Genomic DNA, 14,792 nt, shown 5'->3' with positions numbered 1-14,792 from the left:
CAGAATAAAAGTTACAACAAAACTAAGTTCACTATGCACAGTTTATTCATCCTACATGCGAAAATGCAGAAAGCAAAAATGTATAACGATTTATAAAATCAGTGTATTATTATTACTAGTACAAATTCAAATTCAAATATATTTACAACTTTATTGCTAGGCAGATAACGTTCAAATTCAAGTATTTAATTTAACATTTAGCAACGGAGGCAATAATTCCACAAAGCAGGACTATCTGTTTTATTGAATGTGAACCAATTATTTTTTGCATGACTTCCTATACTTTTAATTTATAGCCAGAAATATTCAAAATTATATTAATATTATTATAAAATGTTTGCCAATTGGATCACTAAAGCTAAAGCTCTGTCTACACTATCAAACTTTATGTGAAAAATGATGTGCCCATATATGGACATGCTGATATCATATCACTACCATATTTGGTCATATCCCTACCATATTTAGGCACATTACACTTGTTTGATAGTGTAGACAGAACTTTAATAATAGGCAAACTCTTGTTGAAAATGAGTAATTTTAGAATAACAAAGTCATATAACATGAGGGTACATTGTGCGTAGGCGTAATTAGTACTCATCTTTCACATAGTATTCAATAATTTTACACACATATATCAACACAGAAACCAATATGAAAATGTTCTCTACAGATGTATGCAAATGTATAATATTATTGTTTTTAATGTAAATTCCTACAAGTAGCAATACGGATAAACATATTATTAACGATCAAAATTTCAAATTCAACATCGTTAAAATCTAATTTCTAAGCTAATAAAGTCTAGATATATTAAAACAGAGTCACGTAAAAGACATTTGTACAAAATGTGATTTTTTTTATTATTATTTTAAAACACAGTTTCAATCTACCGGACCAAAATGACGTCAGGTCATCTGATCGGAGGCTTATTGATGACGTCGCGTAAACGCCGTAAGTTTCCCGGCCAGCCGGCGAAACTTTATGCTTACAAATATTACTTTACTATTTTTCAGTCAAAATAACACTCGCAGTAAAGTTCGCTTCAATACATCATCAGAAAAATGTTCAAAATAGGCCTAAAAACAATCGTCTGTTCAAAACATGAATGACGTCACATCACGAATTATGTCAGTTGCAGAATTAATGACGTGCGTAATGACGGACATGTGATGCTTAACGGTGCGCCACCTTGCTGGGATGTCTTCAGCGTCCTCAATACCCGCCAGGGCGTCTTTCAATCCAGGAAATCCACCGTTGTTTGACGTCTTACCATCGTCAGGGTAACCCAAAATCAGGTGCCTATAAAAAAAGAAAGAACTTGTAAGCAACAGTTGGCTCGTCAAGTTCAGTTAATATACCCGCTTAATTTGGCTTCGTGGACCATGCAATTATTTATAACTTTTGTTGGGTAAATTTGACCGTCAAAATTAAAATGATGAGTGTACCCAGATAAACACTTACGTAATCTGTTCTCTCCCTGGTAACCCACGCGGATACGTCATAGCTCGTTCAAGTCCGAGTAGCTGATCGTTTATGATTCGTAATGGAATATCACTAATGCTGTAGAAAGGTAAAATAAATACATTTATTATCAAAAGGCCAACAATTGGTGTAAATGATGACCATGATAGTGTAGCTTGGTGGTTGGTCTGACGTACTTACTTAAATGGCAGTTCTGTGATTTGTTCTTGAAACTCCGATGCTGCCTTGCTGAAATTAGCGACACTTTCCTGAAGATATTCTGAAAAAAACAAGGCCAACAGCCATAAGTCGCGTGCTAAAACGCATAGTGATACCGGACCGACAGACAGACCGACAGACCGACCGACCGACCGACATAGTGAACTATAGAGTCGCGTCCACGCGACTAAAAACAGAAAGTTTGTTTAATGTGTTAAAGAAATAACTTTCAATTCAAGGTCGGCCAATTGTCTGTCGGCAAAATGTCTTGTCGGTCGAGTGTCTGTCGGCAAAATGTTTTTTTCGACGAATTGTTCTGTCGGCGAAATGTCCTGTCGGCGAAATGTCCTGTCACAATTCAGGCATTAGCAAGGATGTGAATGTTGTCACGTACATTGTCTGCAGCTATTTGAATTCAAAATATTAAAGCAAACGTGTGTCAATGGTCTTTCAGAAAGACAAACAGGGTATTCCTCTTCCAAATAAGCACTCACCTATCTTCACGCCTTGTGCATAGAATTCCTCTCCATACCTAGATCTAAGAACTGCCAGATTTTCTTCAATCTGTCGTGCGTATGTTGTGACGTCAAATGGAATAAGGCTGGAGTCGGCAATAACGCGTACTAGTTCACATAACGTCTCCGCTAACGTCTTATGAAGCGAAAACGTCGGGTCAATAAACTTACTGACGTAACTGAACGTGTCGTGTAACGTTCGTGAAACGGGAACCTCTGCAAACTATAACAGAAATGTATTAGGTTTGTAATGCTGTGTTGATAACGTAACGTCATTGTTTTACGTTATACCATAAGTAAACGTAACGTAATTTGAATTGAATAATGATCCGTAGTTTTACGTTTTTTTACGGAAAATGTTAATATTTACTTACATCATCATTGGCGTAAGCGACGTCCATTGACGGTATACCAAGTCGGTTAACAAATGTGTTGACGTCATTATCGGCGCGCAGTGTCTTCATTCTATAGTTTAAAATATAGGTTATATGTTTACATTTCTTTAAATAGTTATTGTGCTTGTTCTAAACTAAATACTATTCTGACATATTCTGGCATAATCATTCATATAGATATATATTATTATCCGTTTTTTAGCTTACAATACATATAAGTATGAAACGCACCAGACGCAATAAAAATTAAAGCATTTTACGTGGTTAAGCCAAAAAGGAATAAAACTAATCTCTTAAATTGTTAAACTTTTAAGTTATAAGTCTCTAAAACTACGTACTTAGGAAGTCCTGTTGAAGAATCTGAAAATCTATCATTCCACAACTCATATATGTTGTCATATAGACCGTCTGGATCTTTTATCTAAAAAAATATTAAATGAGAAATGTATAAGCAAGAAACAAGATATTTTAAAAATACTAACATTTCATTACGTTTTTTCATTACAGTTTTTCCATTGCGATTTTCCGTTACATTTTTCCATAACGTTCATCAAGTTTTTCCATTACGTATTTCAATTTACGCTTTTTTCATCATGTTGTTCCATCACGTTTATTCTATCACGTTTTTCTATTACGATTTTCAATACGTTTATCCTTTACGTTTTAATATCTTCTCGACGAAAGTATATTACCTTATTCAATATTTCGTTCAAAGTAAACGGAAAACTGAACAAATATTACCTTTTCAGTAGTGTTAAATATGACGTCACGTAGTAGAGGAGAGGCTCTAACATCTAACGTAAAATTTCCTTTTACAGAATTGATATTAATGTACGTTACAGCTCGGTCATTCAAAACAGTCCGAAATTGCTAGAAAATAAAACAAAAATGTAAGTTTTAAGAGAGAAAAAAAAGTTGTCAATTACAACATCGAAAGGACAAATGGGTCATAATCTTCAAGATAAAATGTTAGTGTATTTCATCAACGATTCCAATATCACATTATTCTTTGTGAATATAAAACTTTTTTATAGTCTTATAGTCGATCTTCTGTTCAGTGGTGGAGTGAGTTAATTCAATATTATAGTAACATTTAACTACATGAATATGTAATTATATATGGGTGATATATATTGTAGGTTATTATAAAGTTCAAGGCAGTTTTGTTTTGAAGAAATTGTAAAACCAAATTAATTGTTTAACACTTATGAATGAAAGCTAAGCCAAGCCAAACTTGCTTGCACGTTGTCGCCCAGGACAGCAACAGACGTACGTGACCAACGCTGCTACTTTTTAAATAAGATATCGCTTGGCTAGTAAAGATCACTGAATTATTAAACATACTTCGGTGAATTCTGTAGATCCAATCTGTCCGTATATTTCAGCATCCCAGCTACAAAACACGATTGTTCTCCTCGGTCTCCATCCTAATCAAAATAGAAGACCACATGACACAATATTAAATTTTGAACGGTCCAAATCCCACGTGATACGTGACTGAACTGTAGGCGCGCAAATCGGTCAACTGTGACCACGTACCTAAAGTCGTACAAGCACGTACTCTGTCACACACCACTACGCACGTACGTACACTTAATCGATGTGCTCCCAACCTAAATTTGTAAAATGTGTTACACTTGTTCAACAATATTTATTGAGAAACCGAATTCTTACAAATGTCAACGTATTTTTTTTATGAATGACTAGTAGAATACCAATTTAACATATTTTAGTTACGTACTCAACGCTTAATTTTAGAAAACACATGTTCTTGGTAACAATCAAGGCAAAATAAAAAGTTATTGTATAATTTTTTCATTCTATTTTTCGTAGGCTTGAGCAAAACATGACAAACATTCAGCAGTCTGGAATAGAGACAGGACTTAAGTTCCACACAATTGATAACAATTACTTTGTCGTCTGTGATTTGTCGTCTGTGATTTTGCGCCAATAATTTAATGTCTAGGCTTTAGTTTTACCTGTTTTCACCAAGTCTGCGAATGCTTGTGAGACTGTTAAGAGGGTTGCTGTACGGCTTCCGCTAGTCGACGCATCGTTTAACCATGCGTCCCGATTGGCTCCAATCACAACGAACCGATCTGAAGAAATGCAATTATTTGGAATTGAACAAAATTTTGCTCAAAATATTGATATCTTATCCATGGATGAAGTAGGCCTCTGACGCACCGCATAAATAATTAATAAAAACATGTTTTAGGTAGATTAAATCGATTGCAACATATATATTACTCTCACCTGGTTCGATACTTCCTTTTATGGTAGCAACCACGTTTTGTATTGTAGCCACTTCTAACCTATTTCTCACTTCAAGTTTGGCAAATCTATTAAAACATGTCAGTAACAAGAGAGTTGTCAAAATGTGTAAAGTATATTAAATCCAGGTTGCATAAAACACTTTCAATATTAAGTTATGCAATATAAAGCTTTGCCTACACTATCAAACTAGTTTGGAAAATAGTGTGATGTGCCCAAAATATGGTAGTGATATGACATCATGTCCATATATGGGCACATCACATTTTAAATTAATAAATAGGATGAAAGTAATGGAGTGTTCCATTGATTACATTTGTCATGTTTCTAGGATCAATCATTTTTTAAATAACAAATCATTATTTTAATTAGATAACATTTATTTGAAATTAAGAATGTCACTAACAATGTAAGCATACATTATTCTTGGGAAAAAAGGGATTTAGTGGAGAGGTAAAATTTTAAAATAACAATTATAAAGCTCTGTCTACACCACCAAACTAGACAAAAAAAGTGTGATGTGCCCAAATATGGTAGTGATATGAGATCATCATGTTTATATATGGGCGTATAACATTTTTTGTCACATAAAGTTTGATGGTGTAGACAGAGCTTAAGACCCTTTAATTAATCGTGTTATGAATAAATTATAAAATCGTAACGGAGGCATTTTTTTTAATTTATTGGTAAAATTTGAAATTCCTAATTGTTTGTAACACAAATAAATTATAAAGAAGATGGTGATAAAGATACTGAAAATGATAATAGAAGTTGATAAAGATACTGAAAATGGTGATCAAGATACTGAAAAATGATGATAAAGATACTGAAAATGATGATAAAGAAGTTGATAAAGATACTGAAGATGATGATAAAAAAATAATTGGAGTCACGTTACAAAATAACTTAAAATGGGATAAGCATATTGGGGATATTGTCCTCAAGGCTAATAGGAAGCTTTTTATTTTAAGGAGTCTAAAGAAATTTGACTTCAACCCTGATGAACTATGCTCTGTCTACTGTGGGTACATTAGACCCCTCCTTGAATATGCCGATGTCGTATGGCACCCTGGCTTAACCAAATCGCTTAGCAACTCTATAGAATCTGTTCAACGCAGAACATGCCGTACCATATTGGGAAGGGATTTTAGTTCGTATGACAAAGCTCTAAAGGTCTGTAACATCTCATCCCTCACTGATAGGAGAATAGCTCACAGTCTCAAATTTGCCAAGGGAATATCTGAGACTGTTCATTCTGCTGATCTTTTACCGGTGACACGGTTTGAAAGTCATGGGAGGTTGCTCCGTAATAGTAATAACATTTCACAATTACCATCCAGAATCGCCCGTTTCAGTAACAGTCCAATCCCTTATTTTATCCGCCTGCTTAACGCCTGATCTTCACTCATTTTTGTATAATTTATTATTTTGTATGTTTCAAATTTTGTATATTTTTATTAGTCTAGGTACATGCATGTAAAAGTTACCCACAATCTGGCCTTTGGCCACTAGTGGTAACTTGTGGCATGGTGGTGTTTAATGTTTTTGATGTTTTATATGAAATAAAGAATAATAAAGATACTGAAGATGATGATAAAGAAGTTGATAAAGATACTGAAGATGATGATAAAGAAGTTGATAAAGATACTGAAAATGATGATAAAGAAGTTGATAAAAAGAAGATGAAAAATCATAAAGATTATTTTGAAAATGATGATGACGAAGATGAACACGTGCTGTGACGTCATTCAATACTTACAAACTACTTTCAGTAAACCCCAGACCAATACGGTACTTAACGCTCATCTCTCCTTTAAAGAACTTGGGAACTTTTGGTCCACTTACTTGGCTATAAAATTAATAAAAATAAAACTTTCATGATCAATGTCAACTTAAGGTTTAGTTGCTATTTGGTCGCAACACAACTGACCAATCACAAGCTACAGTTTGGATGGTTCGTCGCGTCGTGATTGGTTAAATCAATTGCGATGTTGTTACGTCAAAGTGGGAATCAAAATTTAACAAAATTAGAAATGTACATAATTATACCTGCAGAATAATTACCTTAAAATATATTTTGCGTCTTTTGCACTTATTATTGTTGAAGGAATTCTGGGTAATTCAATGTCCGTATCATTAATACGATATGCTCCGGCTAGATATCATATAAATAAGGTCACAATTATTATACTATGTTTTTTAAAAAAAATAATTGCGATTATATAAACCAATTTCGTTTTTTAAAAGTATAGATACAAACATTTTCACTTTACCTATTGAGGGTAGTCCCGGTGTGGAGGGGTCGCCAGCGTAGTCGGGAGACAGCAACGTCTCCCTCGAGATAATCGACGGGTTAGGCCAGTAAGCATCTGGGGTATATTCTGTGTGTTCGGCATAATCTTGGTACAGTATTAGACCGATACCTCGGTTTATTTCACTATTCTTCACCTGAGTTTTAAAAAAATGCTATTACTAAAAGGGTTCACATCCATCTCTGATCTAAAATGTCATCTCTATGTAAAAGGAGGAGTTGCGTATAATAAGGCTAGATGATTAAGAAACCTGAAGTGGTCACCATTCTGACCTGACCCCTGAAATTGTCAGGTCGTCATAAATGTATCATCTTCACTGAAACCATTTACCGTTTTTAAACGATATTAAAATATCTAACTCAACCATAGAGGTATTATCATACGCCTAGAGAATCAACTCTAACAACTCAAAAGTGATCCACTATGGTTGCTCTACGGTCAACATTACCAACCTTATCTCTGATAGATATTTTTTTCTTTTCACACATTCTGGCCTTTATATCTAATTCAACCATAGATGTATTATACAAACAAAAGAATCAACTCTAACAACTCAAACGTGATCCACTTTGGTTCCTCTATGTCCTCAACATTACCAACCTTGTCTCTGATAGATATTTTGCCTAATCTTGCTATAAACATCGTGTTCTCCTTTATTCGATTTCCATATTTTCTCTGGATGTAATTAAAATCTTCCTCTCGTGCATAATTCACGTACATAATATTTCCCTGTTAATAAAGTATGTAAAACGAAACCAGTAATTGTTGGACATTAAACGTTCAGTCCAAATCAGTGAAGTGAATAATAGTAGGCCTATCCGGTAATGTATTCTAACTGTTTTCGATTTTAAATTTACAAAATTCCGATAATAATTGCATTAATTAATTTATTATCCAGATGTCTGTTGCAATAATTGTAAAAAAAAAACTAAATACATGAACAAAAGTGAAATATAAAATCTTAACCAAATCTTACGTTACGTACGGTTTACGTTACGTGTGATATTTTACAGTACTTTAGTTTTTATATTATTATACATTACGTTTTTCTATGTATCACATTTTTGTATACCCTAAATCAAAATAATGGACTATACATATCGGAATAGTTGATAATACAATCTATAAAACCCATGTTCATCCTGGTAAAAACACTGTAAAATCAGGTAACAATTACGTGGATTATGTACAGAGTAGTAAAAACTAAGCAAATAAAAATTATGTCCTTATATGGCATAAATGTGATTACACTTCAATAAAATGGCGGATATTTATGGTTGGGTGACATTTCAAACGGAACAGTTGTATAATTTTAAACACATTATATAAATTGTATGAAAATTATAAATACATTACTAGGAAACTCGTGTTTGAAAACCCATTTGATTTTATTAAAAGGCAGAGGTTGAATACGATCATCATAAATTATGGCGTAGGATATTAATGTATGTGAATAATAATGGACTGATTTTATTTTATGGATTGTTCTTTCTACCTCAATCTGAAAGAGATTACCACCAGGAGAAAGTTAATTATTGTTGGTGGATTAATGTTTTCGATTTGTCTTCATTTATGAGAATGGAAAACTAAATACCAAAACTCCAATTATACATTTTGAAGTCAATCCAGATAATAAAGTTCGTTGAATCGATTTGAATTTTGAATTTCGAGATATTATAAATGCAACAATTTACGATAAAATTAAATATATTTTTTATTTAAAGATATATTGTCCCTCTAAAAAAATATTTTTTTAAATTTTTTTGTTGAATATGTTATTTTAATGTCACATAATAGTTATTCACTCTCACAAAAAATTGGGTCTGAAAATTTTTTATTTACCTAAGAAAAATGTAATTTAAAGCAAAAAATGGTCAAATTGTCTGGAAGACAATGAGTTTTTATTTTGTCTTTTTATAGGTGAAATAATTTTTTTCCCCCGTTTTTTTTCTTATGGAAGTGAACAACTTCATTAAAACTGCAAAATGGCCTATTCAAAGTCCGATTTTAAAAATCTTTAGGCCTATTTTTCATGATTTTGGGGGACAATACATCTTTAACAAATCGAATGAAATTTTCCACAAACTAAAAACATTTTTTCAAAACGTATTCATACCGTATTCTTAAGCTCTGTCTACACTATCAAACCTTATGTGATGTGCCCATTATATGGACACGATAACATCATATCACTACCATATTTGAGAAAATCCTACATATTTTGTCAAACTAATTTGATAGTGTAGACAGAACTTTAGATTTTACGATGGTAATATTTCGTTCCCAGAATGCGATCGCATCTAAAGTTTCAAACTAGTGATGTACCCAAATAATATAATTCCTTTATCTTGACTATTGGACTTAAAGTAATCCTGTATTATTATAATTATTATTTGTATTTTCTTCTGTATTCTTACTTGTTGTGTATTTCATTGGAATTAAATAGGGCCTCTGAATATAAACTAAAGCTAGTTTGACAAGAAAAGTGTGATGTACCCAAATATGGTAGCGATATCCTCAAATATGGTAGTGATATGACTCATCATGTCCATATATGGGCACATCACATTTTTTTTGTCACACAAAGTTTGATAGTGTAGACAGAGGTTAAACCAGAGTAAATCAGAGTAAACCAGATCTAACCTGTTTGACACCAGATACTGAGTATGCGTTAAAAGGAGGTGTACCGCTGTTAATTGCAAGACCTGTTAGGCCGGACGGCATTGATTCTCCGCTCGACTTCCATACTTCATCATTCCCATACCAAAGGGATACCTATAATTTATAAAAAAATATATATATATTAATTATGAAAACGGCAAACATAAGTATACATAGTAAATTGTCCCGATTCCGGTTCCCCTGTTTTCTTTTTCAGTTTAGGGGCTGCCTCTCAAAAGCTTTCCTTTGTTGGACCTTGACTCTCTTTGGTTAATAACATTATTGTACTCTATTGTTATGAATTTATAAGAGAAATAAAATTTACTATTGACTTGATAAATTAGTGAGGACATATTCAAACAAAACATTATGACATAGCCTAACATAACGATAATGTGGCACACTGAGCATGTGACATTGCGGCAAGAACACGTGACATTCTTGACTGACCCAATCTCATTAAACTTCGGAAGAAAGCAAGAAAATAAAAGAGAAAATGAAAGCAGATTAGAAGGATTAGGAGAGGATGTTTGGTGACTTTGTAATATTGAGCATATACTTATAGTATAAACTGATCACAATCCCTGGGGATTGAGATTATTCGAATAAGGGTGGTTTGTATATTCTTTGGCACACTACACTTAAACCTGAACTCCATTTGATTATTATCATATACAAATTTAGAAATCCTCTGTTTTGCTGAATTATATCTTTTAAAATAATCTAAATTATAAACATATTTATTTTGTTTTTATAAACACCTGCTTTTTTTTTTGCTTTTTTTAAAATTTCTTATTTTAAATTCGTTAAATAGTTAAAAGTTACTTCTGGTAATAACTGAGAAGCCTGGGTGCTTAACAAGACGCAACGCAAGAATGCAAGTGCGTGCAACGCAAGCGAGTGGATCTGCGTTGCGCCTACGTCGTTGCGTTGTGTCCTAGTGAGAATCAAGCATTGTGCCTATATGTGACCAACACAAACTTTGCTGGTCTATGTATGAATCTATTCTTTTTTATTCATAATATCCTTTTTGTGATCTATTGTTTGCCCTACTCTGACGTAATTTGTACATTGAGAATACCTGATCTTGTATCTTATTATGAATTTCCAGTTAGGTATATACAGTTGGAAATCAACTTCGAAGCAGTATGTACGAACATTATTTCAGTATATATAATTGGGCGATTTGGAATCTATCCTGTCGAATTTATAGATAATACATATATATTTCCCCTGTCGGTAAGCTTAATTCTCTCAATATATAATAAATATTAATTATATAGTGTTACATGCCTTATCCGTATAAGCACTTGCACAACTATTTACAGCCAAATTACATGTTTAATTAATTTTAATTAAAGACGAAATTGACTCATTTTCTTTAATTCTTCGACTCGTGAAAAGAAGAAAACTCAATTTCATAAATTCTCAAGAGAAATGAAAACAATCAAGTTTACAACAAAGAAATAATGAAGCTGAGTTTACTGAAGAGAAAATATTGTGCACACATTCAGTAGGCCTAACTAAAATGAATCATGTCCTGCGAGGCCCACGGGACAGCCGGTGGCGAGGTAAATACTAGGTACTTGATAAACAGTTCATGATGACAAGGCCTAGAAATTTGTGTTGCTTTTTTTATTTGGTCGTCAGGTCTGTGACGTAAAACCGCCGCGCCATTATTAATCCGTGTCACCAAAATAATCATTATTGTTGTATGCAAGGATCAACCCAATTAGTTTAGACAGAACTAGGTTGTTCTCTTGTAACCAAACGAACTTAAAGTACAATCATTATTTCAAATTCAATAATCATAGTTCGGGTGATTGGTATGCTGTATATATAGCACAGTAAACGTTTATTCACAATTATGCAGCAAAAAAAAAAAAGGAAAACGGAAAAGGAGCAAAATTAAGTCCGAAAGGATGATATCTTTTTGAGAAACAAAGCAATGGAATGCAATTAATGAAAAATAGTATAAATTACATAATTATTTTTGATAATCTTTTGATTGTATAAGCGCTATATAAATCGTTACATTATATACTAAAATTATAGGCCTACACAATGCACGCCCGACATTACCCGACTAGAAGATTTATCGTCGACGCCGACCTTTGGCTTTGATATTGTGACGTCATAGGAATGAACTTTTGACGAATCAAAACCTTGGTTTTCCCAGTTATTGCGAATCCACTCGGCAATTTCTTTTCCTGTGTAAGTACCTGGATTTCTCGTTCCACTGGTTAGTCGTCTAAATTAAGAAAAGATGTACTTTTACAGATATGACGAAAATGTACTGTTGATATCTATATATATAAAACAATGGCTAATTTGTATGTGTAAACCGTGACTTTACATAGCTAGCAATAATATAATATCGACAAGGGTTCGAGGCTCACTCGCTCCATGGTTCTGGCGGCGGTAGAACACTTCTTCTCGGTCCGGGACTATTATAAGACTGTATGTCCAGTGTACACAAAAGTGTACACTTTAAAGAACATAGTACATCTTTTAAAACGAGTATGGTTCACACACAGCCATGTCTTCCAGTTCCATTATAACCAACATGATCTTTGTGGGAACTTTTGGTGTCTAAATGGCTAAAGCTCTGTCTACACTATCAAACTTTATGTGACAAAAAATGTGATGTGCCCATATTAGCACGATGATGTCATATCACTACCGTATTTAAGCACATCTCTATCATATTTGGGTACATCAATTTTTTTGTCAAATAAAGTTTGATAGTGTAGACAGAGCTTTAAGTACACAATGTTTCTCATTACAGACACGCTCATAATGCAAAATGCATGTGGACAATTCAAATACTATTACGTAATCTGTCCAACTAGGTGGAACGGGGGAAAAACAAGTGGGTGTATAAAGTGAACGAATGAATATATAATACATTAAGTTATTTTAAAATAATTTTGTTTAAAATGTTAATATTATACGCGAGCGATCTATGATAAATTCCGTCATTCGTGACAGGTATTTGATAACATTTGTTATTTTACAGCGGGTATTACACATTAATTGAAAAATTGTAATTTTAAACTAAATGTGATTAACTGACCAGCGGACTGTCTACGACTTATAGAGACTGTTGATGTATCTATTGATATCATCTGCAATAATGTACTTACTGAAATATATCCTTGATATTGTCTGCTTTGATTAAATCGATCAATTCACCAGTTATATCCCTAGGCTCTTCTGTGGTTACCGGTGGCGGTGTGGTTGTCGGCGGCGGAGTCGGGGTAGTAGTAGGCGTATTTGTAGGAGTCGCCGTCTCCGCTAGTTTTGGTATCGGTGTAGGCATCATTTCTAACGTGGGACAAGGGACATTTAGATACAATGGGGGTAGCGGCTTGGGTGCAGTCACGTATCCTAAACCAAACCCAATAACAATGCAAGTGACTCCAACGATGAACAATCCCAACAAAAAGTTAGTTGGCCGTAATCGGCAGACATTATTCGATCCATTTAGCAACTTATTTTGCTGAGTTTTCTTGTTTTTCTTGTTCTCCTTTGTAGGTAGATGCTTCACTTTCACAGTTTTCTCCGGTTTGTCCATTTTATCGTTCGCTACGGGCACATCTTCCTTCGTCATTTTGTTCAAGTTTTATAATCAACTGTAGGACAAAGTATCAATTTTAAAACATACACAATTTATTATTACAGTTTTCAGATTAGAACACACAAATAAACTCTACGCTAATATCATATCTAGTAGTAGGCTACAATATACATGCTTCTCAAATGATTTAATTCTCCAATAATACTCAGAAGAGACCAGATGAAGGGTATTTGGGAGTAGTATTCGAGCGCTCTGATTGGACGAGGACGTGTCAGGCAGACAACCGTTTTAGCAGACGATATGATTCACTATGTCGATCGCGCTATGAGTATCAATGTAGTGTTAAAAATAAACTTATCTTTCATAGCAAGACTAAAACACGTAAATTTATCGTATTTGGTGAATATAAGTGAAGTCATCCAAATGCTTGCGTTATTAATAATTGCCTCTCAATCATATTTCAATTAATAACTTAAAATAAATTGCAATATGGCATATTGTTAATATAATAGGCCTAGGAAAAATTAAACAGCAAAATGACCCCCAGTGGTAACATAAAGTGAAAGTCCTTTTGGCTATCATATATCCTATGATTTCCATAACATAAAAGGTCAACACAAGTAAGAACCAGTGCATATATAAAAATGAAAGAACTGACGCACCACACGGTTGGAAACGCGTTTATGACAAAGGCGACGCAAATACAAACGCATGTAATGTTATAGTCATAAACACCAATTCTTGGGTTTGAAACAGTATGTTATGTTAGGCATACATGTGCTGGTCTGTAAATGTGTACATATGCTGTATAGCTTGACCTACTTCTTGTCGTTTCAAAATGTGTTAATTCATAAAACATAAATGCACGGTTAAGTATGCTCTTTTAAAATATAATTGGAATTAACAACTGAAGGCCGAGTGATCTCCTCAACATCAGTTGACGTATCGTTAGATCATTTAATCATTTTTTTGCGATGAGACGGTTACATTTCAGTGATGACATGAAGCCTCATTGTAAGGCACGACCGACGTCGTATACTTATGCATATAAACTTAAAAATATTGACGTAATTTGCTCTTTCTGACGCAAAATATCGATAGACCAAATACGACTTGATTGCGTCAAACACACGTCATACACGTATTTCACTTATAATATCCACGATACGTACCGTCTATTACTAATATATACGTACAACTTAAATAAAACGTAAATGCACGACACACTATATCATGGAATGTTTAACCAAGTACTTAGGTACAAGGTAGCTTTTGATTTAGGACGACCTAGGACATATGAACTAGTTACGTCATGTAATTCATTCTGAGCATGCGGGGACGACATAAGAGGTTTTGGCGTTTTATATTAATA

At 33.6% G+C, this 14,792-nt stretch overlaps 1 protein-coding gene across 1 annotated transcript; it reads right to left on the bottom strand.

Annotated features, from left to right (window-relative positions):
* Nucleotides 1-43: 43 nt before the first annotated feature.
* Nucleotides 44-13,602, bottom strand: LOC144851567 (putative N-acetylated-alpha-linked acidic dipeptidase). Its single transcript, XM_078709092.1, has 17 exons — nt 12,987-13,602; nt 11,923-12,091; nt 9,823-9,954; nt 7,780-7,908; nt 7,141-7,315; nt 6,932-7,022; nt 6,627-6,716; nt 4,850-4,935; nt 4,573-4,692; nt 3,938-4,020; nt 3,335-3,463; nt 2,932-3,014; nt 2,573-2,663; nt 2,178-2,421; nt 1,666-1,744; nt 1,465-1,563; nt 44-1,302 (listed from the first exon to the last, which is right to left on the bottom strand). The coding sequence occupies exons 1-17, from the start codon at nt 13,451-13,453 to the stop codon at nt 1,098-1,100; spliced, it is 2,472 nt and encodes an 823-aa protein (XP_078565218.1). The 5' UTR covers nt 13,454-13,602; the 3' UTR covers nt 44-1,097.
* Nucleotides 13,603-14,792: the final 1,190 nt, after the last annotated feature.

Source organism: Antedon bifida, chromosome 9, assembly GCF_963402885.1.
Source record: "Antedon bifida chromosome 9, ecAntBifi1.1, whole genome shotgun sequence".
Classification (NCBI taxonomy): Eukaryota; Metazoa; Echinodermata; class Crinoidea; order Comatulida; family Antedonidae; genus Antedon; species Antedon bifida.
This window is presented reverse-complemented; position numbering and strand designations above follow the sequence as displayed.